Here is a 26,832-nt window from a genome sequence, read left to right as displayed (position 1 = left end):
AGTAACAAATCATGCAGTAACAAAAAAGGTGAGAAGGTGTACTCTAAGACCTTTCGGGATTATCATTGTATTGTAATTGTACATGTAATGAAAAGTTTCTGCACAGGCAAGAAAAAAATATCTAAAAAAATTTTGAGAACTTGGCAATTACAATAGCCAAACAATGTATATTTCTTTTCAAATTACAGAAAGGCCTATCGAAAGAAAGAAGGCAAAAGATTGTAGTAAATGTACATGCACTAAAGAGTAAAACCTAAATAAAGAAACCGCATGCCAACACATTTTTATGCATACAAATTTGTATCTTTTACAAACGAATTATTACAGCTCTGAAAAAGAAAACAGTTATCATTTGAAAGATCAACTAGGGACTCATGGAGGTTATAATAAGCTTGATATAGCTTTCCAAAATACAAATCACATTACTGTAGGGCAACGACAGAGTCCTTTTACCTACACAATGATCTTACTTTCTCAAGAATGTATGATTTATATATAGAAAATCATGAGAACACAGTGTCAGAGAGTAAATGCAATAACGTATTTTACCCAGAATGTGATATAACATGAAAACCACTAAAGAAAAGACACTTGTAGCGTCTGTGATGACTACAAATGTAGATTATAAAGAAATAAAAACTTGATGCTGAACACAACGATCAGCTCATAAAAACAGAAAAAAAATCTAAAAGATCTTAAATTTGCAAAAGAAACAGAAACGTAAGAAACTTAAACATGTGATTTACAGAAGACACTCCGACTTCCCAGATTCCAAACCAATGTAGTTTATTATAAAAGTTAGATCTTTTACAAACGAATTATTACAGCTCTGAAAAAGAAAACAGTTATCATTTGAAAGATCAACTAGGGACTCATGGAGGTTATAATAAGCTTGATATAGCTTTCCAAAATACAAATCACATTACTGTAGGGCAACGACAGAGTCCTTTTACCTACACAATGATCTTACTTTCTCAAGAATGTATGATTTATATATAGAAAATCATGAGAACACAGTGTCAGAGAGTAAATGCAATAACGTATTTTACCCAGAATGTGATATAACATGAAAACCACTAAAGAAAAGACACTTGTAGCGTCTGTGATGACTACAAATGTAGATTATAAAGAAATAAAAACTTGATGCTGAACACAACGATCAGCTCATAAAAACAGAAAAAAAATCTAAAAGATCTTAAATTTGCAAAAGAAACAGAAACGTAAGAAACTTAAACATGTGATTTACAGAAGACACTCCGACTTCCCAGATTCCAAACCAATGTAGTTTATTATAAAAGTTAGATTATGCTTTACAACAGTGGCATACATTCTGGAAAAACAGACAGAGGCTACATCTATGTATGGGTAGAAGGAACAGCTGGAAGGGAAGCTCATGAAGTGGGATCTTACAGCACATTTTAAACCACTGTGAAAATATCGAGGAGCATTTACTATGGGTGGATTCGTGTGGCGGACAAAACCGCAATATTAAGATTGCCCTAATGCTTAAGCGTATTTTACAATGCCACCCAACCTTGAAAACTATCAAGTTGCGTTTTGTAATGCCAGGTCACTCGTTCCTACCAAACGATTCTAAATTCGGATATATAGAATCCTACCTAAAACCCCAGCAAAGACGTGATACAGATGATGATTACATTGGAGCTATGCGTTCGAGTAGAAGGAACCCCCCTTTTGTAATCACAAAGATGAATTTTTCTCAACTCAAGAATTAGAATATGAAATAACAAACTTCAAATTTCGAGAGATCGTAATCCGTAACAATGCTCCCCTTTCATTGTTTTTTAAATGTGATTTTGATGAATATCAGCGAGAAGTGGTGTTGAAAAAGAGTTCAGCACGGAGGCAGAGTTCCCTTGAGGCAATGTATCTTTCTTGACTATACCTAAGTAAAAACAGTTGTGTTTTACACTTCAATAAATTATAAATTAAAGTAACATGTTTAAATGTTACTGGAACCAAGTGACTCATTATAGGTACTATGTGATTCAAGCTAATAATGCAATAAAGAACCAAGGGGCATTTTCATCAATATTTATTAAAGAACAAGAATATAAAATAATTCTATTTTGTTTAAACAAACATATTTGAAAACTGAGTGCTGTTACTAATTACATGTGTATGGTAGTGAAGCATTGATAACCTTAACAAACTTTGAACGTAAATATCTCAGTTCACTAACTCTTTATTTATTATAATATAAGGTCATAATTCATTGTCCCAATTCACACTGCAAGTTGCTTGCGGGAACCAAAACTAAATAAACGTATGTCCATTTACTGCTGACTTGCTGCATTTTCTTGCTATGATATTTTTATTAATATAAATATGGCCTGTCTATTTTGTAAACAATACATTTTCTCTGTTTTACAGTTTTTCAATTATTAAATTTAGCTACTGAAACAAAACAAACAAAAAACTACATATAACCTGAATTAACACAACACAACATCATACATACACATGCATTATACGCATTTGCATACACATACATATGACACTACAATAAATAACCATTATATAAACTATGAGAATGTACCACTATATAAACTATGAAAATGTATAACAATATAAACTATGAAAATGTATAACAATATAATATAATAAAATTAACAATTAAATAATAACCAACAAGACATGTATACAATTAATAAATTAACAAGCAACCAATAACTGCACATTCATCTTAATATGTAGTACACAAATACAATAAATAATACTACAAATATATTATACAAATATTTAACGTACAACCAAATATAGACTTCATTTTGACCTTAGGTTTTTTCTTTCAAAAATTAATTCATAGCCGCAATCCATAATAAAACGGTTAAATAAACTTGGACCCAGGCAGCACAACTGACGTATAGAAGACGTTCCATACAGAAGACAACTGACGTTCCATACAATGTGTCACATGGTCTCTTTGTGCATAAAAGCGTCCATTTCAAAAACAACCTCAGAGACTGTAGAGAATAATTTGCTAACCATGTTATAGTTCCAATTTATAGTTTATGGTCACATAATGTAAGTACTAGAGCCAGTCTAAAGTCGAGAAGTGGTGTTTCCATCCAATATGTCACTCACCCCTGAGATACTGTAAAAAATTGTATTATTTGTTAGCGGTTAAACTCAGTTTAGAGGTGAAATGTATTCCATCCTGGAGGAATGCGATAAGACGGAGTAAAGAGATTGAGGTTTATCCTGTTTTTTATTTACTGTATATGTTGTAAGATACCCTGGAATAATTTTCCAGGGGATCTTATTAGGAACAAAATAAAATCGTCTTTTATAGTAGAGACGTGATGTTTATGCTCTCTTGACTTTTATGAAGTGACAACGCCTGGGCTCTGTGACAATAGGCACATTCTTTTGTCATTTTTTAGTTTTAAGTTCAATCAGTAGTATTCTTAATTAATGAAACATACATATTAAGTTTAAAAAAGAGAGTTAAAGAGAGAGATTAGTTATCCCTCAAATAACTCTTCTAACGTTTTCACGGCCGAACCACCCCTATGCCCACGCTTCTCGGCTTAGCTAGTGTGGCTGCATCTTTCGTAACAGTAATATCGTTGTCATTCCTGACACGATTTACCTTTTGCTCTATACGACTGTATACTTGTGTCTTTGTGCCTTTTGCATAGATTCACTTCTTTGTAAACAATCCTATCTTATCAACTCTATCTCATCATCACTTTATGCTGGGTAAAGTGAATTGTCTTCCACGAACGTTGTCTACTCCATTAGTGTGAAAGCTGCATCCCTACACTCTCTCTGGTCCCAGCGCCCTGGTCCTAGGAATCCTGTTTTGATTGTGCTCGCGAAAACTTCTATTTGTGAGTGACTTCATTTTGCACATTCCGTGAAATTTCTCCTATCCTCATCTTATCTCCTTACACTTTTTGAAGTGGAGACCTCAACTGGTACTCCAAACTTCTGTAATTTAGATATTTTTCAACATTTGGTAGATTTGTTTTAATTCTCCACTACACGAGATTCTTGGATTAATAGTTAGGTTTATAAAAATACCAGGCATTTTGAGTATCAAATCTTAGTAATACGTCCTTTCATCTTAAAATAATATAGATCTTCCATTTAAAATTAAAATTAAATTAAATTAAACGAATACAATTTTTAATTCTATGTCCAGCTTGTGTAAAAGTTGAATTACAAATCTCGTCGAGTTGAATTAATGATTTGATTCAAATAATCATAAGGCACCCGTCATAATGTTGTAGAATAATCGAGCTATAAAATGCATTATGTGATGTGCATAGTATACCCATTGTATATCTATATGCATAAAAGTCTAATACCACTGACTCATTCATTATAATATCTTTGAAAATACAAAACGGATTAACATGGATCTATATATTTATGTTTGTCTCATCTCTTAGGTGCTCACTAAGAACATATTGAAGCTTTTGTTACCTAACCATAGAAATGCGCAACATCTAATGAGAATTATGTTTGTCACGTTCAGAATTGTAAAAAATATTAAAATTACCATAGGATCACTTAACAATCCTATAAGCGCGCTCAAGATGTGTTTTTTCCACGTTAGAATGACCAATTGCGAGAACTCGTGAAAAACCACGGAATCACTTACGTAAACTCAACACGCTCCATACATATTGGATACTAACACTTAAATATGAGTTAACATTTGAAAACGTTTCCTTGAAATGATGATTGCAATTATCAATAAAGTCCATTGTTTGAACCTACAATTTGGGAGATTTAGAATGCGTAAACAGTGACCTATTCTATGACTATCAGTATTACAGATTTTAACTAAGTTTGGGATCAGGTAGGCAAGTATATCGATGATAAGCATCTTCTTTCCAAATCTACAGTGTCATTATTCTTCCCATGATATGATGAGTGAACACATTACCTTCAGTATCTACAAAGCACATGGTAAGCTGTTTTATTTAAATAAACGTGCTATACTGTTAATTTTGTAGTTTTGGTGTGTGTGTGTGTGTGTGTGTTTTTATAGAGGTATGAAAAAAGATCTTCCAAAGACACCGCCATCGCTAAAGTCCACCGTCCATCTTCCGGCAGATATACGTTGGCGATAGTGTGTGATTCCTGCCAGACTGGCAGACCTACCCACTAAAAAAACATTCCTCTCCCCTTCCCCCGTAGATGGTACGGGGGGGACTGGATTGGAACCGCGTTAGCATTACATCTTACATCAATCCAGTCCGTGCTGCGTCTTGCGACGCCTACTCCGGGTTACTGATCCCTTTCTGCGATTTTACTTTTCTAAAGGCGCTGTGCGTAAGCTTGACCAGCTGACCAGTTTTCTTTTTTTTTGGATCATATAGGCCACCAGGCTTGAGGGGGAGCTCCTGTAGTCCCTCCACCGAGCACACTCGAAGAATGTGTGTTCGGCGTTGTCAATTTTGTCAGGGCAGTATTTGCACGTCGGTGTGGTGTGCAGGCCTATATTGAAAAGATAAGCATTGAACTGCCCGTGTCCCGTCAATAACTGGGTCAGGAAGAAGTCCGTGTCCCCGTGCTTCCGAGAGAGCCAGACATCTATGTTCGGAATGAGGCGCTCCGTCCATCTGCCTGTCTCCCCCGACGTCCATCGGTTCTGCTACTCCTGTAGCGTCTCGTTTTTTATTCTTGTTCTTGCCTCCGTGGAGTTGTCACCATTTCCTTTAGCGCCGTAGAGCTTGGCTCTCTCAAACGCCAATACGATAGGCGCAGCTCCTGCAATTACCAGTACTGCTGCTTCGGAGACGGTGCGGTATGCGCAGGTAACCCTGAGAGCGCCTCTCCGCTGTACCGCTGCTACCTTTCGCCGATATGTTTTCTGCTTCAGGACGTCCGCCCATATTTCTGCTCCGTAAAGCAGTACAGAGTGAACTACCTCAAGCAGGACTCGTCTTTTCCTGGTTCGTGGTCCTATTGAGATGGCCAAGATAGGATAATATTTTTTGATTAGTAAGCTCCGAGTGAATATTCAGTACAATTTATTACTAAATTGTTAACTATTAAATATTATCTGGTTTGTCTAAAATAAAAACACAGTTCTAAATTAAAATAATGAATTTATTTTAAACCGGCAAAATAATAAGTTCAATGTTTCAGAATTTTCGTCACTCTTTTCCACAAAGAATTGACAAACCGTTTAGTAAATTTAAAATGTCCTTTGGCAAGAAAACAAAATATTAATGAAATATATCAAACTAAAATCAGAGCTCTCTTCTGAAATAAAATAATACAGTTTTCAAATAAAAATCAAATACCACTTGGAAATAACTAAAATAAAAATGTTCACTTCTAAACTCACTCACAATTCAAAAATAAAAGTTTAAACTTCTCTTTCCACTAGTTGAACCTTAACTTTCAAGCCTCTGCAATTCAGATTACAACTCTCTTAAACAATTATTAAAGTTCAATTAATTACCAATTAACAATTCACAATAAAACAGTTCCAATTAAATATTAATAAATTACTACATTTCTACATTTCAATTAAAGTTATTGACAAAGTTCAATTTTAATTCAATTTTCTTGCAAGCTTGAACCAAATGTAACTTGTTTGATTTTATTATGCTCTATTGTTCATCGAGAATTAATTATGCAGATTGCTCTGTAGTTTATATGAATTTAATTTTTCCTATAAAAAAGACAACAAAATTAATTTAATATCAGATCTGGTAGAATATTTCAATAAAACGTGCAATAAATTTGGTGCTTACCTCAAAATCCCTCGCGGATAACAATTTAGAAACACGGCGCACTGTAATGAACTTAATTCACGAAAATTACCAAAAGAAGGGCGAAAATTATGAGCTGGCGCTTATATACTTCCCCCTTCCAACCAATTCTGATGGACATCCGCGGTTTTCTCTCATTGGTCCAGCTGTATCAAACTAGGAGAACAATAGCCGTAACAAGACAAGTTCTGATAAATTCAAGGCAGTGAACCGCCTTCCTAACAATTTAAAACTACCAGTACTAACTTGCCAAAGGATTACATATTCGTTTTTACCCTAACTGCTCACAATCTAATTTAAAATTAAATCCCAATATTTCGTTCCCAGAATTTTCATTTAATTTAAGTTTTAATTGAAAAAAAAAAACAATGTAGCTTTAAAAACACTACAAATAGTTTCCTGAATGTTGAAAATACTAGAATATTTACAAGTCTAACAAATAGACCCGTCAATTATAAAATGGCATAAGGGAGATTTGTGTGAGTAATTTCCAAAGAATTTTCAGTGTTCCAAAGTGACGGTGTGGGACTTCTAGCCTGCCAGATCTGCTAGAATAGAATGAAAGGCAATGGTACTCCGTCAAATAGGAAACAAATGAATATATTTCTTCGGTTCGTTTATGACCCTGGCGTTGTCAAGAACATCTGAAGACGTTAGTGTGCATCGTTCTTAATTTGTAAAACTGTAAGTAGACTAATGGTTATAGTCTCGGCTCTCTAACCGAGAGATCACGGGTTCAAATCCCGGGGAGGTTCAATCATGTACTTTGACAATAAAAAGACGTGTACTTTGAAGCCGGCATAGCTGACGCTGAGGCTTAAATGAGATTAAAAACCAAGTAAAGTGATTTCGCAAGAATCTCATTAGAGGCGCTAACTGTCACTTCGTGGTTGATAAAGCTAAACAAATACCGCCTGATACAGGACATTCCACTTATTACTGGACATGGTTAAATTCAGGAAACACTTGCACCCCTTAGAACTCACTGTCGAAGATCCTAGGTGTGAAATGCTAGCTAGAGGAAACTATACTAAACAACTAAACTTATTATTTTTGATTGTGCAAGACTTCAGGTTAGAAGAACCCTATGTGGAACCTTTACAGCCATTTGATGAATTCGACCTCAACATTGACGTATTGTATCTCATTAAAGGTTTAAAACATGATCTTATTTTTTTTGTTTAAGAACTTCTTCACCTAAATGTCCAACGAAAAATTATTATTCGCTACAGAAATGTAAAAGTAATTGATCATCTTTTAGCTGATGCTTCTACTATTTCAATGCACGAAGTCACCTCATTAAATGGCGTTGAAGACATGATTATCATTCATGTTCAATGCACTTCTAATTCGCTTGTTTACTATCATCTACTTATAGTGACTAAGAGAGTGAGTAAAAACCTGAGTATCTGACCAAATTCGTCAGTTACAAAAACAAAGATAAATTCTGCCTTCCTTAAGACTAAGAGAACTAAATTATTGAGGATTGCAATGCTAATAAGAGACGATTTTATTGATCTGGTCATGATTGTCTAAACCGTTACACATACGTCATGAAGTGCAACATATTGAAGATTTAAAAGTGAAATTCTTAACTCTGTTCATTTATAAGTTGATTCATATAAATTAATTTGAGACTGACCATGTTACTAGAAATTTTGTCAGTGTCGTTCCAATAAATAAATAATTAATTATACTTATTTAGTTATATTGAAATTTAAACATTTTGATATAGATATATAATACTTGTGTAATTTTGGATTGCATTTTTTTGTAAATTATGTTGTATCTACATTTGACGAAACAATTGTTGTACAATGTTTTAATTGAATGAATAGAGTTAATTTATTTTTTATTTGCGTATAGAGGAATACCGTATTTTTCAATATACAGCACAATATTACAAGTAATGATTATATTCAGTGATATCACAATTAAAGCACTAAGATTTAAGATTTCAAATTTCTGGAATATTTTACAAAGTAAATATAAAGTTTTCGTTATAATCTGCACTATGGAACTTCAATGAAATATTATAAAAAATTAAAGAATGTGCAGTTTCATGTAAAAATTCAATACCATAAAATAGTATTATCAGAAGATAAATACAAATTTGTTTGGTTTGGTTTGTTTATGTTTATACACAGAGCCTGAACTGTTCGTGGTTTTAGGTTATACCTGCATATGACTAACAAGTCTCTTCATATTTAACTTAATTCTGATAATTAAGTAGTTTATTAAATATAATTTTGATTTTACTCTGGAATATGTTTAGGATTTGTACAAGCAATGTGGAATTTGATGCTTTCTCCAAGTTTCTTATGAAGGGTTTAGAAAATTGTTTACCTTATGTAGGCCTATGTGTAAGAAGAAATTATTCTCAAAGAGTAAGTTGTATAATTTGCTTATTAATACTCTGATTCTTCATTTAAAATTAACATTACTTTAGTTGCAGTATAGTAAGTGGCCTCTTCCACAATCAAATCAGGATATAAAATTATCGATTAGAAATATAGCTAAACTCGAATACAAAACATTATAATCATTGATATATACGAGTAAACTGTAAACAGTGAATTGTTCGATAATAGCAATCGAATAGCATGTGTAGGCCCGCTTATTAAAGTCTCCCCATATTTACAATTAATTATTGCCAGCTCTTTTTAATTTATTGACTAACAATATTGTTCTAAGTTCATTCAAATAAAGTAAAATAATTTGCATAATATATGAGTAATGGCCACAAATACAGTACAATGGCGATTTAGCCTACATGTGCTATTTATACCACAAGCTGTCAGACATGTTTATCCTTCAAAGTAGGATAAAGTAACTTAATTTTACACTGTTTTGTTTGTTACATTTTATGGGTACGGTCCAATAAGCGGACCCGGTTTTTTTATATCGAAGAATATAATCATCGATACCTAATATTCGCATATCGAATCATAGACTATCAATCGATATAAAAGTAATAACAATCATATGTTTAAATTAAAATGTGAATTTAATGATAACAAATAATAAATGAACATAACCAAAATCAGGGAAATTCATAACTTTAACTAAATGAAACAGAACGAAAACGTTTTTACTAAAGTTGTGTCCACCATTACCTTTTTTTTTTGCATCTGAAGACGACCAAGTTAGCTCCTCTAACAGTTACATTTGTTACCTTTCCACAAATATCACATAATGGATTCTTAGGTATTAACCCAACATCCTGAAGCCATAAAAAACATATTTTATCGTCTTTTAAAGCAATTTCGTGAAGCTTCCTAAGATTGACGGCCATTTTAATACACAATGTTACGTGAAATTTAAAATATTACCTTAATTGTATTATTTGAAAGTGTTTACAGCTGTTCATATAGATTATTTAAGTTGTTAAAAATAATTCATCAGTATCTATTGATTATATCGATGGTTATGATTAAGTAATATCGTTTGCCAATTTCGATATAAAAAAACCGGGTCCGCTTATTGGACCCTACCCCATTTTATAAATACATATAACCTAGACAGTGTTTTATTCATCATGTTATTAATTTTTAGATATAAAAACAGTGAACAATATATTGTAATTTAAACTATCTATAAAGTAATTTTGTTGGACATTCTGGTTTTGGTAGTTTAGATAATCATGAATACAGTGATTCAATTGTGGTGGTGGCTGCTTATTATATTACAATCTTTATTATACTCATGGTACCTGAAATGATCTAATCCCAGGGTTGGATTTGAAAATCTGTTGGCACATTAAACATCTTAGCGCCAATCTTTCGTCCTCTGAGCAGAGTATGATAACCAAACCTGGTTTTTATATAATTTAGTATACTGTAATCATTTGTACTTAATATCCCACTGGACATCAGAGCAATAGTTTATCATTGAAATCTTTGGTTTAAGTGGGTAGAGTACGATAAGCGGACCCGGTTTTTTTATATTGAAGAATGTAATCATTGATACCTAATATTGCATCTCAAATCCTAGACTATCAATCAATATAAAAGTATCTATAGTCCTCAATAACAATCATATGTTTTAACCCTACAACTGGCAGTCGCCTGATTATCAGTCGATATTAATGTTTCTGTAGTGGCAGTCGTCTGAAAATCAGTCGATTTGACACGTGCCCGTTTGACATCTGTTATAATCAATACACGAACTAAACTGCAATGATTCATATACCACTGGAATCAGAAATAGTTGCTGATTTGTTCGATGTATTTTGTTTTGTTTTGTATGCCATGATTTAAGTATGACATATTGAAAACGAGAGTTGTTTGTAAACAGTCGGCCATTGTTGTTGTATTGTTACCTGGTCGCGTTATTCTTGTCCATCTAAAACGTAAGTTTATTACATGAAATAAGTGTTTTTATGTAATAAGTGTGTTTATTTATGCGTATAAATTCTCGTATATTGTATTTTATCAGTTTATTTTGTCATGTTATGAAGAAATATATGTGAAAAAATATATTAGTGAGATTTTGTGTTCTAGGCTATGTGCAGTGTTGTGATAGTTTTAGTTAGCTTTAGGATCATTTTCATATGCGATGATCATGATATAAAGCTTCTTTATTTATTTTTATAAGCTTACTTTTAATGTATTTTTATGAATTTTTCGAGTAATAATTAAGGTTTTGATGAATTTTTGTAACACAGTCGTATCCATAGCAACGAATTTAGCCGTATTGTACTATCTTCAGATTAGAGTATTTCATAATTGTTTTAATTAAAAAAAGTGTAGTAAATTATACATTTTCTAAAATTATAAAAAATTTTCAACATTTTGGGTATTTTGGAAATATTTTTTTTCACACAATATGTCTTTTATAGGTGCACCCCCACCACTTTTACATACCTTTTTTATTTTTTGAAAACAAACTTAGTAAAATAAAGTGATAAATTTCTTATATTTTTGGGTTTTTATTTCTATGAATAAAAAGTAAATTTTCTTGTGAAAACAGTGATATATAATACATATAGGTTTATAATCAAATTATATTAAAAAAAAGATAAAAACCAATACTACTGCAAAACACCTCAAAATGGCTGCCACTTGAGGAAATTTCAACTGCCAGCTCGAGGGTTAAATTAAAATATGAATTTAATATTTACAGTGATCAAACAAATTATTATAACCAAAATTTTGAAAACTGAAGACGAATATATTTGCTCCTTTCATAGTTACAGTTGTTTCTCTCCCACAAATTTCACATAATGGGTTTTTCGGTACGAGTCCAACATTTTGAAGTCATGAAAAACATGTCATCATCTTTCAAAGCAATGTCGTGTAGTTTTCTAAAATTGACTACCATTTTTAATAATCAAATGTTACTGATATAAAATTGAAATTTTACATTACGAGTATTATTTGAAAGTGTTTACAGCTGTTGATATAGATTATTTAAGTTAATTTTTCAAAATAATTAATCAGTATCTATTGATTATATCTATGGTTATGATTAAGTAATGTCGTTTGCCAATTTTGATATAAAAAACCAGGTCCGCTTATCATATCCTACCCGTTTAAGCTAATTGCAAAAAATGTGTTTTAAGTTAGGTCTATGACTTTAATTCATTAACATTGACATCATTCATGTATATGTTTTAAATACAGAAAATTTTAATTAGAAATAGAATAAAATAACTAGTAATCGATGCCAAATTGTTTGAACTACGAACTAAATAATCATGTTTAACGTTAAAAGAATAATTATATAATGACAATCTCCTAAATAAGGAACTATAAGTTAACCATTAAACAAATGGTATCAGTGAAGTTATCACCCAGAGTTACCAATCATAATTTCAAGGTTGTTATTATAGCCTACTCTGCTGAACCTTTTGAATAAAACTATATATAGTTTTAAATGGGGAAATCATAAATAACTAACTACCTATGCTTTTTAATAATTGAAATGTAAATGTCACTTAGTGGTTATATTTGTGTACTGTTTTTGTATGATTTTCAGCTTTATCTGCTCCCTATTATTGTGAGTCAGAAAAGATTAGTACACTACCATCAACCATCCTGTGTAGTAGCCTTCACTGCCTTATGGAAAACTATGTTGCCATTACTCAACTACTATGGCGCATTAACTCTAATACGGACAATTAGTTTTGAAAGTTATTTATGTGTTTGAGTGTGGGTTACGTTAGCAGTTGAAATATTAGGAAACTAATGTATTTCTTTATTGGTACTTTAGTATTATCTGGTGGCCACTACTTTCGGAACAGTTTTTCTTACCGGGGACCTAAAAAACTACATAACTACAGATAAATATTGAAATAGTCCCAATTGTTTATTTTGTTGTTATGGTTCCTGTACTATTTATTTATTAATCAGATGTTTCTCCATTTCCTTACATATTTTTTTGTTTAATAAATTTGAAATGAATGCCCAGAGTGGCAGAAGACGAGTTTTGTGTTAGTAACCTATAGCAAACGTTGGTACTTTTGTATTACCCGGAGGCCACTATTTTTAGTAGAGTTTTTCTAACCGGCGACCTATAAAAACTAAATTATTAGAAAGACTTTATTTGACTTAGTGTGAAAATTACATGTCATTATGACGATAGCCCAAAAAGAAGCGATGTCAGCGAGAAGTAGGCCACTCTGTCCTGTATGAAGTCATATAGTCTGTAGGTGATTGAGCTAGTTGATATATTGTTTTGATTATCGCACATCAAATGAACATGCCAATCTTCTCAATGAAATTCTCAATCTCTATGAAATTTTCATCAAATCAGCACTACATCATTTAAGGCCTCTATATACACTATGCAATGATCAAACCGGCAATCGCATAATCAATATCTAATGTAGTTTACAATCCACTCGAAGGATAAACCAAATGATGGTCAGTGCTATCACAGGTGGATTTCCTGTGCAAGCACGCATCTATTATCTACTCAATACTTTAGTTCTGTTTTCCATTTTACAGTGTTCAGTTATGTATAGGCTGGAATGTGCCAATGTTGTTGTCTTAGTAACAATTGATTGTACCTGGCCTAGGTATGATATACTATGGGGAAAATAAACCTTACAGAAGAAGATGCTGGGTAAATGGTTGATTGAGTATTAACATTTTTATATACATGAAGAATAAACATTAAATGGAAGTAATCACAGCAATTCTAGGCCTATTAGATTTCTAGGTTCTCAAATTCAAGGAATTACATGTGGAATGTGTACTTCCAGAATACCATCAATAAAATCCCAAATAAAACTTAATTATGAATATTTTATAAATGATGGCAAGTCTGGTGATGATGATGAACTATAAATAAATGTATTTATGAAATATGATGTTTGATTTATATTGACGATTTTTTATTGTTAATATAGTTGATGGAAGGTGACCTGTAATTTTATTTCAACCCTTTAAGTAGAGGTTGTCTAGAAAATGTTGAGCCGAGCGTAGCACTATAGTGCATAAATCAACATTTTGATTTATGTGAGAAATCAGAGTAGTAAAATATACCAATGAAATCTGATTTCAGTGGCATATTTTGTTTGGCTTTATTATTTAATGTTGTAATCTTTGAAGAAATAACCTATTATGTTGAGGAGTCATGGGAAAAAACTTACAAAAACTAGTACAGTAAAAACTGTACAATTTGACTTCAAAACTGTTAATATAGATAAGAATCAAACATGAAATTTAATTTTCTTCCGATTGATTGGAGGTAAATTTTAAGTTAGAAAGTGTTTTAGATGCAGCATCCTTTTAAAATGAAAAGTAAGAAATTGAGAGAGCAGCAGCACAAGATGATCAGTAGCATCAATGAAACTAATCAATATGAAGTGTTATCTAATAAGATTACTCCTTACTGGGAATCGTCTTATGAAGAAGAACTGGAATCCAAACAGCAAACTTGTGAAGACATTATTAATCATGTGTTGGACAAATTTTCACTGAAGAAGAAGGATTCGAGAACAATTTTGGATTTCATAATTCCCTCTGTAAGTTAATACGTCATAGTATTTATGGCAAATTATAAGTATATTAACCACTTTTACACTTTTTCTTATATATTAACCTCCTCAGTCCTGGAGAAACCTATTGCTTTTTGTTTATTTTCATGTATGATTTCTGTTTAAACTGATATAAGAAACAACCAAAAAATTAAAATAATTATTTTTATTCAACTACCTATAGGAGTCATTTGGGCAATTGGAAAGTAAAAGAAATCTTATTTTGAAAATACTGTTCATTAGAATACATAATTTGTTATTGAAAGTATGTTTAAATCTAGTGGAGAATGACAAAAGAATATGTAGCCTACATTACTCTAAATTACAGGTCGCCTAATCTTTACAAATGAGTAAAATTGTTATAGTTATGGGTAAATATACATGTTTTAGAAAATAACTTGATATTATGAAATAAACTGAAACAGTTAATTTTATTTTCTCTTGAACAAACAATAAACTGAGGACAAAATGAGAATAGTCACAGCTCATAATAAAGATTAAAACAGTTCCTGTTTTCCTGGATGCACAAGTAAACCTTGTATGTTGAGCACTTTATTCTTGCTGTGTTTGCTAAATAACCTGGTAGCCGACAATGGTTCTTGGTTGCAGGTGGTAGTGCGGTGTGAGGCAGCCTTAACACTTATATACCTGGTTGTAATACACTCAGTGACAAAAGAAGTGATTGGAAAATTATATGTGTGTGTATATTTATTTTTGTAACTCGGACCAAAAATCTGACAGCAGATTTAATAATTATTTTATGTCTGTTCTCACAGGAACATATGGTGAGAATTTTTAAAATGGCAGTGAATAGAAATTACTGACAACACATTTTTTATAATATAAAATCAAAGTTATAATAAGTACATTTGCTTGTTTGTTTAATGTTCATTATTAACAAAGGATCATTTCAAGGGATAACAGGGTTATGGACATCTATTTGTCATCGATAAGTGTTACAATTAAACAGACACAATATTTTGAAGAGTAGAATCTGTCCTTTTCTTATCGTGTCAAATATTAATCAATGCTTAAGCATGCAATCAAGTAAACAAGGGAACATAGATTAATGAACATGTCAAAATTAATATCAAAAAGGTTGTAGCCTATGTCCAAACACATAAACGTACTTGAACCCATGCCAATAAGGAATACAAATGAAAACTGCGACGCTGTTGAGAAAAGCTCTTACAAAATTGAAAGACCTTGTTTATTTTTGCGTCTAAACATAAAATCAAATTATTTACAAACAATAAACAAGTTTTGTGTCTGTAAGAATCTAAAAAGTTACTGGTTGTTGGTGCTTAACTACTAAACCGCAATTTTAAACATTAATTATTCATTGTTTAACCTGCAGTTAAGCAAGCTCATATAAAAAAAAATCTGAGGGAAAATGGTAAAATATTAAAACAATATTTAATTTATTACGGTTTCCTCTTGCAGTTAAGGGCGTGCATGGACCGTGCCTGGTAGTCACAACACCAGCCTTGACAGCCGACGGTTTAAGCATTCCAAAGCAAAGGCACCAGCCGTGGTAGATTTTCAAAATATGATTAATTAAAGTGAGGTAAAAAACTATAGTTTTATATTGTGTTTACAAAAAGAAATGACCTTTGAAATAAAAATAATGAATAAAAGCTTTATAATGTGACCAATGTCGAGTTTTTTTTTAACCAAACCCGGTTAAGAATAAAAATTAAACTGGTTATTTGACAACAAATTTTATCCATATAATTCAAAACTTCTAAAATGACATACTCTAAATCTGTACACTTATACATATCTTGTATAAAACTTTGGTCTTAATAGGATTATAAGTTTTCCTGGTTATCAATGTTCAAAAATTGGAGTTTGTTGTAAACGCCAAAAACAGCTCCATTTATCGCTCTTACCAACATAAAAACTCAAATTTAATGTTTGTACACAATTTGCTCTATATGTCTAGACACAGAAATAAACAAGCTAAATTTTTAATGTATCTCCTTTAATTTTTGCTCAACTAGTTAGTTTGTGGTTAACGTTTAAAGTAGGTTATCTGTACTTTTTGATGTGAGAGTAGTATTCAACCAAAGAATGGTCATGCTTGTTGTTATGACAGTAGTACTGATTCGTTGTGGATTACACACATATGGACAAAAACAAACATTGTACGCTTCTAAATGTCTTGTCTTGGCATCTGTAACTAGTACTAGAGATCTTTTGGGGTTATGTTATAGTCAAATTTTACTTTGAAATTAAATGATAAAATTTTAACAATCGTAAAAGGGTAAGTTCAACCAATTTAAGCAATTTGTTAATGATCTCTACTGAAAGTACTAATAGAAAGGTATTTTTACAATAAATTTAAAATTTTATTTTCAAACCAAACAGTTTTAAAATAAACCTCTTCACAATAAATCTTTTCACTATTGAGGTTTTAAATATTTTAACAATTATTAAGTGCTACAGGACAAACGTTTTTGCTAAAAAGTGAAGAGCCTGTAGCATTTTTGCTACAAAAATGTTCATTTCAGCTTAAATTGTTGACACATCACAGATGTACCACTGAACCACATAATACATGCATCGAAATAGCCAGGATAAGAATAAGACAATTGATAGAAAGGAATTTTGAAACAGTATTATCACTCATTTCTCAAATAAATGCATGAGTAGAAGTTCTGAATGTCTAAGCTGCCGAGTTAACTAAGGCCTTTTTTTAATTAATATGTTTGTTGCTTTATTAAATTGGGTATCTTTTTTATATTGCTACGTGATGCACACAAGGATACATTATTTTGGTGTGATATGGTGCACTGATGACTCTAAAAGATGGTGGACTTAATCATATAATTTTTAGTATAAAGTCATGGTATAGCGCTCTAGATGAAATTGGCAGAACTATCAGATTATGATCCGTTAGGAAGCACCACCGTGTATGTTGTTTACTTTTCAACTGCCCTGAGTCAGTTTTGACTTATACTACAGACTTTTTATCTTCAATTAGATTAATATTTAATTATTGAATAAAGCTCCAAAATATAACAAGCCTAAAGATCTACCCTGTACCTTAGAGGCTGATGTAGTAACGTAGCAGACAATGCCAGCACGTGAATTCAGTGTGATCAAGAAGAATAAGAAAAATGTTTGCTAATGATACCAAGTATTTCTTTTTACCTAGCCGTTTGCATGGGAGATTGGCCTTTCTTAGTTTGAGTAATAATGGTATGGGGTTAAAATGTGCCTATTTGCTGCAGCTTAGTAGTAAGTGATAATATAGTAATAACGTGGATTTATTACTATATAATTTGTTGTATAAATAATCCAGTTTTATTAACCCTATAAATTATTAAGCTGTTAAGATGATTGAAGTTTCACATTGATATAATGTCCTTACGTCTCTTTTGTACATATCTGCCCTTAAAAATTGGAAGATATTGGAAATGTAGCTAATTTCTCCAAAACTATTATTTATATATATATATTTAGCTTTTTCCCTTCTTGGACTGTATAAAATGATCTTTCAATTTAAAAAATTAGAACTTGATTTGTTAAAATCAGCAATGCTGTATTCTCCCCAAGAACTTTAAATAAGCTTTTAAAATTGGAAATATATTTCTCGCAATAAAACAACACAATTAATATTGAAAAGCACTATTGCTTTAATATATCAACTAGATACTGTTATGCATTTGTTCATTTTTAGATTTCTTTAGGTTTAGATTTAACTACAATGTAATAACTGAAATGCATGTGTATGATACCAATATAGATATAGCAATGAACAGATGTACAATTTACCATGCTATGTAATAGCAAAGATACTGCAAACTTCCATTAAAGCCTGAATTATTTAATAACAAAATTATCTAAAATTTTTTAAATGTATTTTTGTTGTAAGAGAAAATGTCAAACATTTCTTAGGTTTGTTAGTGATTTTAAGGTTTCCTTAGATATTAAATTCAACTATCTTTTAACTGTTAGGTGTTGTAATCTATGTTATAAATTTAAATTAATTTTTGTTATTATATAACTGTTTTAGATTCGCTGAGTGATTTTTTCTGCATCATACCTACTTTAAATCTGGTCTGATCTGTTTATCACATCACTTGACATATTTCCCTTTGTTTTATGTTATATCAAATTTTTAGATATTCTTGTTATACTTTCTGCTTGACATTAACATTAATTTTTATATGTTTTAAAGACAGTAATGTTTACAATATTGCCAGCTTATTATTACTATTTTAATCTTCTGTATAGTGTAATGTTTAAAACTAAAATTGTTAGCTGCATGACTGTGCCAAATGATAATAAAAATGAGAATGCAAATTGTATTCAATTTCAGCCTATAAGAGATGCCTACCGGAACAAAGATGAGTTCAGTGTTTGGCCAGGTCTTGATGGCAACCCAAAAACTGTTGGATTCTTTGTTGGTAGTCCTGCAGTGGGTAAAGTTGTGTGTGTCCCACCGACTTACATAAAATGCATACGAGAGTCCCACAAGAAAATTGCCAAGGTAACATTAATTGTATTTTATATTCAGTGAGTATAATAAAATGTTTACATTACATGTTCACATACTGCTTCATTTTGATTGTTTAACCTTTAGACGTCATTGACATGAATCCCAGGAAACCTCACACTTGACCTCCACTTTATTGATGCGGTTTCTCACAAAATATATTTGAACTTAGTTAAATGCAATTCAATGTCTTTTAGCATAGTCCTTCACAATTATGAGTGATAAGAAGGCCTTTATATTTCTTCCAGAGACAAATATAGCGCTACGTATCAGACAAATATAGCGCTACGTATCAGACAAATATAGCGCTACGTATCAGACAAATATAGCGCTACGTATCAGACAAATATAGTGCTACGTATTAGACAAATATAGCGCTACGTATCAGACAAATATAGCGCTACGTATCAGACAAATATAGCGCTACGTATCATAAACAAAGGCGGCCAGCGCTCGCTGACTTCCCACACGCGCCATTGTCTTTCCGCTGCTCCGATCAGTTGTGTCAGTAGATTTTATACCTATTATTTGTATGTTTTATTGTTTCGTAAATTTTCTGTGTGTTTATTTTTTATGTTTATATATATGTGTGTTTTAAACCAATTCCATTATTTTTTGTTACTTTATTTACATTGTTCATTAGTACTTTATTTTGATAGTATACTAGCAGTTACCCACGCTTTGCACACAATTTTGCACATGTATGAGCTCTTCTGGTTCAAGTAAATTATATATCCGACGCCAATGTTGAGTTTGCCTTCTTGTCACGATCAAGAAAATATGTTAAAAAGTGTATATTTAAGGCCATCGTAATTTATTCTGGTCTTCGTATTGTTTCATAGTTAATTTTGCCTTGTTTTTGATCAAGAAGATATATATCACAGATCAGAGAAGCCTATTTCTTTCAAAAGGCAACTGAGATGGGTTTTATAACATTATTCTTTAAATGTATGGTAAAAGTTAGATAGTAACTTTGTCTTTTATGTCTAATACTGTAAAAATGTACAGTTAAAATTACATTAACAATGACACTATTTACGTGTTTGTTTCATTATAAACTGAAAATATTTGAAATATTTTAGAATATTTTGAGCTGGAATTGGTACATTAGTTCAAAAGCAAAGTCCAACGAATATATAGCAGTTCTTGCCAACTGCTTCATAAGGAATCCTCGGAGTAAAATTCTGACCATCTTATGTTTTACATCAAACATTTTCTAAGGTAGATGAGTAATTATATAATCACTGAAATATATATAAAAAAAAAACGTGTGAAAACTAATGGTTACTCTTTAGAGAACACACTATAAATGTAAGCCAATTGAAAATAGTGATTAATTAATTAAACTTATGGTGGGCTGTTATAAACCAATGTTTACACAGAACAGTTAATTACATTTGACAGGCCTTTTCAATTAATATTTCAAAACCTTAGAGGCCAAGATAGGATACTTCACTACTTTAGACTAGTAGAGCGTAGCCCAGAGGGATTTTCAAAATGGACCATAGGAATGTACTCATAAAATTTCAGTACATTCATTTGAATAGATTACATATGAAAGAAAAACAAACAAACAAAGGCACTTTTGCATTTATAATATTATAGACATTTATAGTACTCTTATTTACATAAAAAAATTTTATTATTTACAAAAAAGTTTTCAAATTCCTTATATTTTTCAAATACTGTTTAAATAAAGGAAATACTATAAATTATGCAGGACAAGTTTTAGAGAATTGTAACAAATAGACTTATTTAGATAACTACATACATTTTTGTATATAAAAATACCATAAAGTTTCCAATAAATATGTTCATATATTTTTTACAATCCTTAGGTTCTATTAAAATAAAAAAAGTATAAACTTTATAAAATTAGTTTTTGTTAGTTACGTAATACAATCTCCTTAGGCAATTTCAGCGACGTTTGGAGGGTTAATCTATAAGATATAATTCATTGTAATGCCCCTGAGTTGAAATCTGCTATAATATTGCTGTGTTATACAGTAGAGTTCAAATGACATTTACAATTTAATTGTCTTCAGAAACATGATTTTTCATGTTCTTTTAAATTGAGAAAAAAGTTTGTTGAAATTCTGCATTTAGCTAATTATTGGATAAAATTACTGCCTATTAATTTGCTTAGTCTACATAACTTAGATTGTAAATGACAAATTAAGCTCAGGTAACAATAGAATGTTTAATTATACATGTTATTTTTTAATAATTAGTTATAATATATGTATATGTTTTTGAACTCTTGTTCCTCTTCCTTCTTAGAAAGTAATTATTTGTATTTTTTGGTTTATTGTTCCATGGCAAAATTCATAATTTAAATAACACAAATTAAGTAGATAGCTCCAAACTATTAAGTGATCCATAAATGATTTAATTATTTTTGGACAGAATAAAATGTAAAAAATGCATGTTTTATAAGAAGTAAAATTTAACAAATTGGGTTTTTAGTTTGGATCAGAAGGTTTCTCAATAACAAAATTTAGGAATTATTTTGGGATATGGTTCAATAGGTAAAACAAATAAGACAGATTCCTCTAATACTAAGGTCTATTTCACATTGTTTAGCATCCACCTGTCTTTCAGCAAAAAGTAACATCTTAATAAGACATTCAAACTTGCAAAATTAAAATACTGTTACTTGAATGATTTCTGAGTTATGATTATAAAAAAAATTCCCATAGTATTATTTTTTACCCTGATAACAACATATAAAATCTAATACAATAATTTGGTTTTACAAACATAGCAAATATAGTTAAGATAATAAATAAAATAACAACATGAACATTTACAATATTTTTTAATCTGTAATAATAAATCATATTTTTTTAAGAAAAATACTTAGCACAATTAAGTAATTTGTGCTATTCATCATAGCATATAATATTCATCAAGTATTTATAGATGTTTTGTCTTTGTAAATAGAAAAGCTTTAACTCCTGTGTTTTTAAGCATACAATAAATTAAATGTTGTAGTAACTTTTTGTCAGCCAAATATGTATTAAAATCAAAATAATTTTAGTTGTTACAATATCTACCTATTTTTTCTGGTTAATCTGGAAGTAGTATTTTAAAAGTTATGAATGACATAAAATATGTATGACATCTCATGTACATAATTCTGTATTATTACTATTAAATCCAGTTATTGGTTTTAAACTTATGCTTACCTTACTGGTACAATTTATTTTATTGTATAATGTTTGAAATATTCAGCTTAGTACTAACCATTTGTTTATCATATTTATCTAGGGCTACAAAATCTAATTCTCATAATTACTTTTTATTAAAATTATATTTCTAAGAGAATGGAGTTGTGTTTATAATTCACTATAATTAGTTGTTTTCAGATATATGAGGACTTCATTCGATCATCTCCATTGCCAGTCAGCTATCAGCTGTATGACGGAGGATTTTGGAGAAATATTGTGGTTCGTTCAAATGATAAAGGAGATCATATGGCAACAGTTATCACAAATCCCAGAGGCTTTACCCCAGAACAGATCACAGAGCAAGAGAGCTGTCTTCAGGAGTATTTCAGTCAACATCTACCGTCCTTGTCCCTTTTCCACCAGTCTTGGTTAGTTATCCACTTGTAATCCACAAAATTATATTATTTCTTCAACGAAACATTCCAATGTAGAAGTTGCAATACACAGAGTTATATCTTAATTCACAAAGTAATGAACAATCCAAAATCAACAATCCCAGCTTGAATAAAATATACAGGGAGGCAATGATTGTCTTCACTGTATTTCAGGGTCCTAACCAAAACACCATGACTTATCACTAGTAATGAGAGAAAACTTATTCATCTTTGAGACAAAGTCTCTATCAAGATGTTCTAAAGCACAACACGCCTCAATGTAATTTTTATTGTTGATTACCTTAGGCACAAATCAGGCAACAACCCTGTTCATCCCATAAATGACCTTGACGTTATTCCACTTATTTCTCTGACAAATGTTCAATGGTCTGTGTGCACAAGTTCTCAAATTTAAAAATGTTTGGTCTGTTCAGGCAGTTATCCAGATAAAGGTTTGTCGTCAATTGATATGATACCATTCTTAAATAGAAACCACTTATACCATTGGTTTCCTACAGAATCATCTTTTTAGGCTGTTTTAATATTAAAACTGTTTAAACAGCATTTTTACTAAACAGGAAACAGAATTTAATCCACATCGTTATCATCATGCACATTAGTTCAGCCATTTTTAAACCTAATGCACCGCTGATGCACTCCACCTTCAGTAATCACATTGTTCCCATAAACTTCACAGAATTGGCGATAAATCTCAATTGTTTTGTTGTGCTTAGCCAGCAAAAATCATATTTCTGATTGCACTTCACAACTCGTGAGATTTTCAATTGTGACACATATTTTAACCCTTTTGACCCCAAGCGGTCGATTTTTGGACGTCTGATAGGTATACTCAAAAGACCAAACAGTCGATTTCTGGACGTTTGTAAATCACGCTAAAAGGACCAGGCGGTCGATTTCTGGACGCCGGAATTTTGGTATTTTTAATAAGTAATATAATAATGTTAGAATTTAAAATATAATTTTATTATATACTTTAAACCATATACACTTTGTTAAAAGTATTAAGGATATTAAAAATATTGTTTTGAATGAACTACAGAATATTAAACAGCAGCAATACAATAGCGCTGTCAGCTGATCACTGCGTATTGCATAGTAGCTCGCCTCGCCGCCGGACGCCAGCTGTCTAAATATTTACGTTCTGTCCGTTTGTTGTTCTGTGTTTTCGAGGTAGTAATGTTTGCTTTCGTACCAATAATTTTTTAATGAATTGTGATGATAATGGCATATGAGAACTTGAGAACAAGTGAACTTGATAGGGAAATAGATAGGGAGCTAGATTCGTCTGATTCTTAAATTCCATTTGATGATGACTCGGACGCAGATCCAACCTATAACCCTATTTCACAACCTTCAACATCTGGTCAAAACTACAAGCAATCAAGAAAAAAAAATCTAGATTTGCAGTTGGTGCAAAGAGGGCTGCCATTCTCTTTGCTTTGGCAAACATGTGTATAAATAGTGCTACGAGTGAAAATTGTTTGTACATAGTGTATTTACTTTTTTTTTACTTTATGCCATTGTAAACAGTACATTTTATTGACTTATGCCTATTTTGATTTCACTATATTGTAAAATAAAGTAAGAGTTCGTATAACTCCAATTATTTTTAGATTTACGATGCTGTACTGATATTTCCGAATAACAACTTTTTTTATTGCTTTTGTAGCAACATGATAAATTTTGTATAATTTTATTATTTATATTCCAAATAAGTTAAAATTTGGTACACATGTAAGAAAACAATATTCTCTGTAAAATAAACTGGTTTCCCACAGTTAAAAACTCTTTGGTTTTATCAGTAAAACACAATAAACTAAAAAATAATTAAATAATTTTGTTATTTTATTTTTATTTTTGTATAAATGCAAAAAATGGGGGTCACATAAGACAATTTGGAGTTTTACCTACTTATGATGATTTAAAATGTACATTTTGACACCAAATACATAATCATAGGCCAACAAATACATATTTTATGATTTTTATCTTGAACCACATCAAAACAGCATGACTGACAACTGAGCAGTTTTTGAGCTAGTCCACACAGCAGGTATTACAGTATTGGGCAACATACACTTTAGGGTCCGGTCCTTAAAGGGTTAAACTGCTATTGTAAAACAATAAGGAGTGACAGTAACCTCTCACTAGCATGGCTGGATAGCCACTCAATGGAGAAACACCCTGACATGAAAGTGGCTGTGATAGTCCCACCCCTAGCAGCTACAGTGTGAAACGTAATGTACCTTCTGGATAGCCCTTGTGATTGTGGATTTTGAAAAATATATTTCATAAGATCTAAGAGATACAGATTTACTATAGTCTGAATTTTATGAATAGAAGGACTGATTAAATTACAACTGTTCATGGGTCCATTTTATATTGAAAGAGAGTTCTCTTTATCACTATCTACACTGTCATTATATGGAACTTTAACCACATCACACACGTTTGATGAGTCAACCCCAGTCGGCAGTTGGTCAGCGGCTGATAGCATCTCAGTTGTAGATGGATTGACTTCTGCTTCCTCCATGTCCACCTGCGCTACCATCAGATTGCTCTTGACCAAAGGAATGCTACCATCACAGTAGGCTGAAAAACTGGTCCTAGATGTTTTGAAGACTACATGTTTCAACTGTGCAACAAAATCTTCATGGCTAATTCCATTTTTAACCCTTTGATTATGACTTTGGGCATATGTCACAATAGTTATTGTATCATTAGTACTGTGCTGAAATTCAATAATGTTGTTAATAAAATGGTCCAACTGAACCAATCGGAGAACAAATAAGGTGTTGTATTTTTTTTTTTTAAATCTCAATCAAGTGCTTGAAGGCAGTGTGAGCCCCCGGTTTTGTAAAGGTATTGTTTTCTTCACTGTCATTAGACACTCATATTATTTGTTTAAAAATGTCATGAGGACATTGACTTGCAATTTAAAGAAATTCCAGATGAGATTTACAGTTTGTTCATAAAGATGGATAGTACAAAAATTGCTCATATAGAACAGTTTTTCAAATTGACAAGATTGTATCTTGTGTATATTGCTTTTTTGCCATAGCCAAAAAGTAAACAGTAAATGCATCTGGAATCTTTTCTATTACTGTTTTTTTCCATTTACAACTGAAAAATAAAATCTAATGTATTTTATTTTAGGTTATATACTAAATAATTGTAATATTTTGTCATTACAAAGACCAATGCTCTGTGAGATCCTGTAGAATTCTGTTAAAGAGGTTAAATATAAGTAATTGTTAAACCTCTATGAAAAATGCCAATGCTCTGTGAGGTCCTGTAGGATTTGATTTAACAGTTTAAGTATAATTAAGTTGTAATGTTTAACCTACAGGAATAAGGCCAATGTTCTGTGATGTCCTGTAAAGTTTTGTTGAAAAGGTAAAAATACAATAAGATTTTATTATTTTACTTTTTTGAAGATGGCTAATTATCCTTGACATACTTTAGGCTTTGTTTAAACAGGTTAAATATAATAACATTATTATTTTTTATCTTTATGAAGAAGGCCAATCCTCTTAAACATCCTGTAGGCTTTGGTTGAATGTCTTTCTGTTTGTTTCACCACTACTCCATGAATGTGTATAATTACAACTGTAATAATGCACAACAGTTATTAAATGTAACAACATAATGATGTTTTGTATTATAGTTGGGATTTAACCTTTCTTATTTCTATTCTTGCTGCAATTCTCAGTATCAATATTAGTATTGTAAATGACAGATAGAGAGTTAACATTAGAGTAAATACTTTAAGATCTTCCTCATCTCCTAATTTGGCACCACTTGACTTTTCTTGGGGGGCATTTGAAAATTAAAGTTTCAAACAAATCTCATGCTTTAGGAAAGCTGATGCAGTATATTATTTAAGAAATGAGTCTAATTCTTACTAGTCCTACATAATGCGATGTCAGCTTTCTACACACCGATTATGTACTGTCAT

At 31.3% G+C, this 26,832-nt stretch overlaps 1 protein-coding gene across 2 annotated transcripts in view; it reads left to right on the top strand.

Annotated features, from left to right (window-relative positions):
* The first annotated feature begins 8,812 nt into the window (after window positions 1–8,812).
* Window positions 8,813–26,832, top strand: part of LOC124357360 (tRNA (uracil(54)-C(5))-methyltransferase homolog-B-like) — a 34,133-nt gene continuing 16,113 nt past the window's right edge. Inside the window, exons 1-4 of one of the 2 annotated variants that reach the window (XM_046809082.1) lie at window positions 8,815–9,148; window positions 14,485–14,733; window positions 19,073–19,243; window positions 22,618–22,847. In XM_046809082.1, the coding sequence (XP_046665038.1) occupies window positions 9,029–9,148; window positions 14,485–14,733; window positions 19,073–19,243; window positions 22,618–22,847 (770 nt within the window). In that variant the 5' untranslated portion in view covers window positions 8,815–9,028. Of the gene's footprint in view, window positions 9,149–14,484; window positions 14,734–19,072; window positions 19,244–22,617; window positions 22,848–26,832 lie in introns of both variants that reach the window. The other variant, XM_046809083.1, reaches the window with a different exon arrangement.

This window comes from Homalodisca vitripennis, chromosome 3, assembly GCF_021130785.1.
Source record: "Homalodisca vitripennis isolate AUS2020 chromosome 3, UT_GWSS_2.1, whole genome shotgun sequence".
In the NCBI taxonomy this organism is placed as follows: domain Eukaryota; kingdom Metazoa; phylum Arthropoda; class Insecta; order Hemiptera; family Cicadellidae; genus Homalodisca; species Homalodisca vitripennis.
The sequence above is the reverse complement of the archived record's forward strand: the minus strand, read 5'-3'. Positions and strand labels throughout refer to the sequence as shown.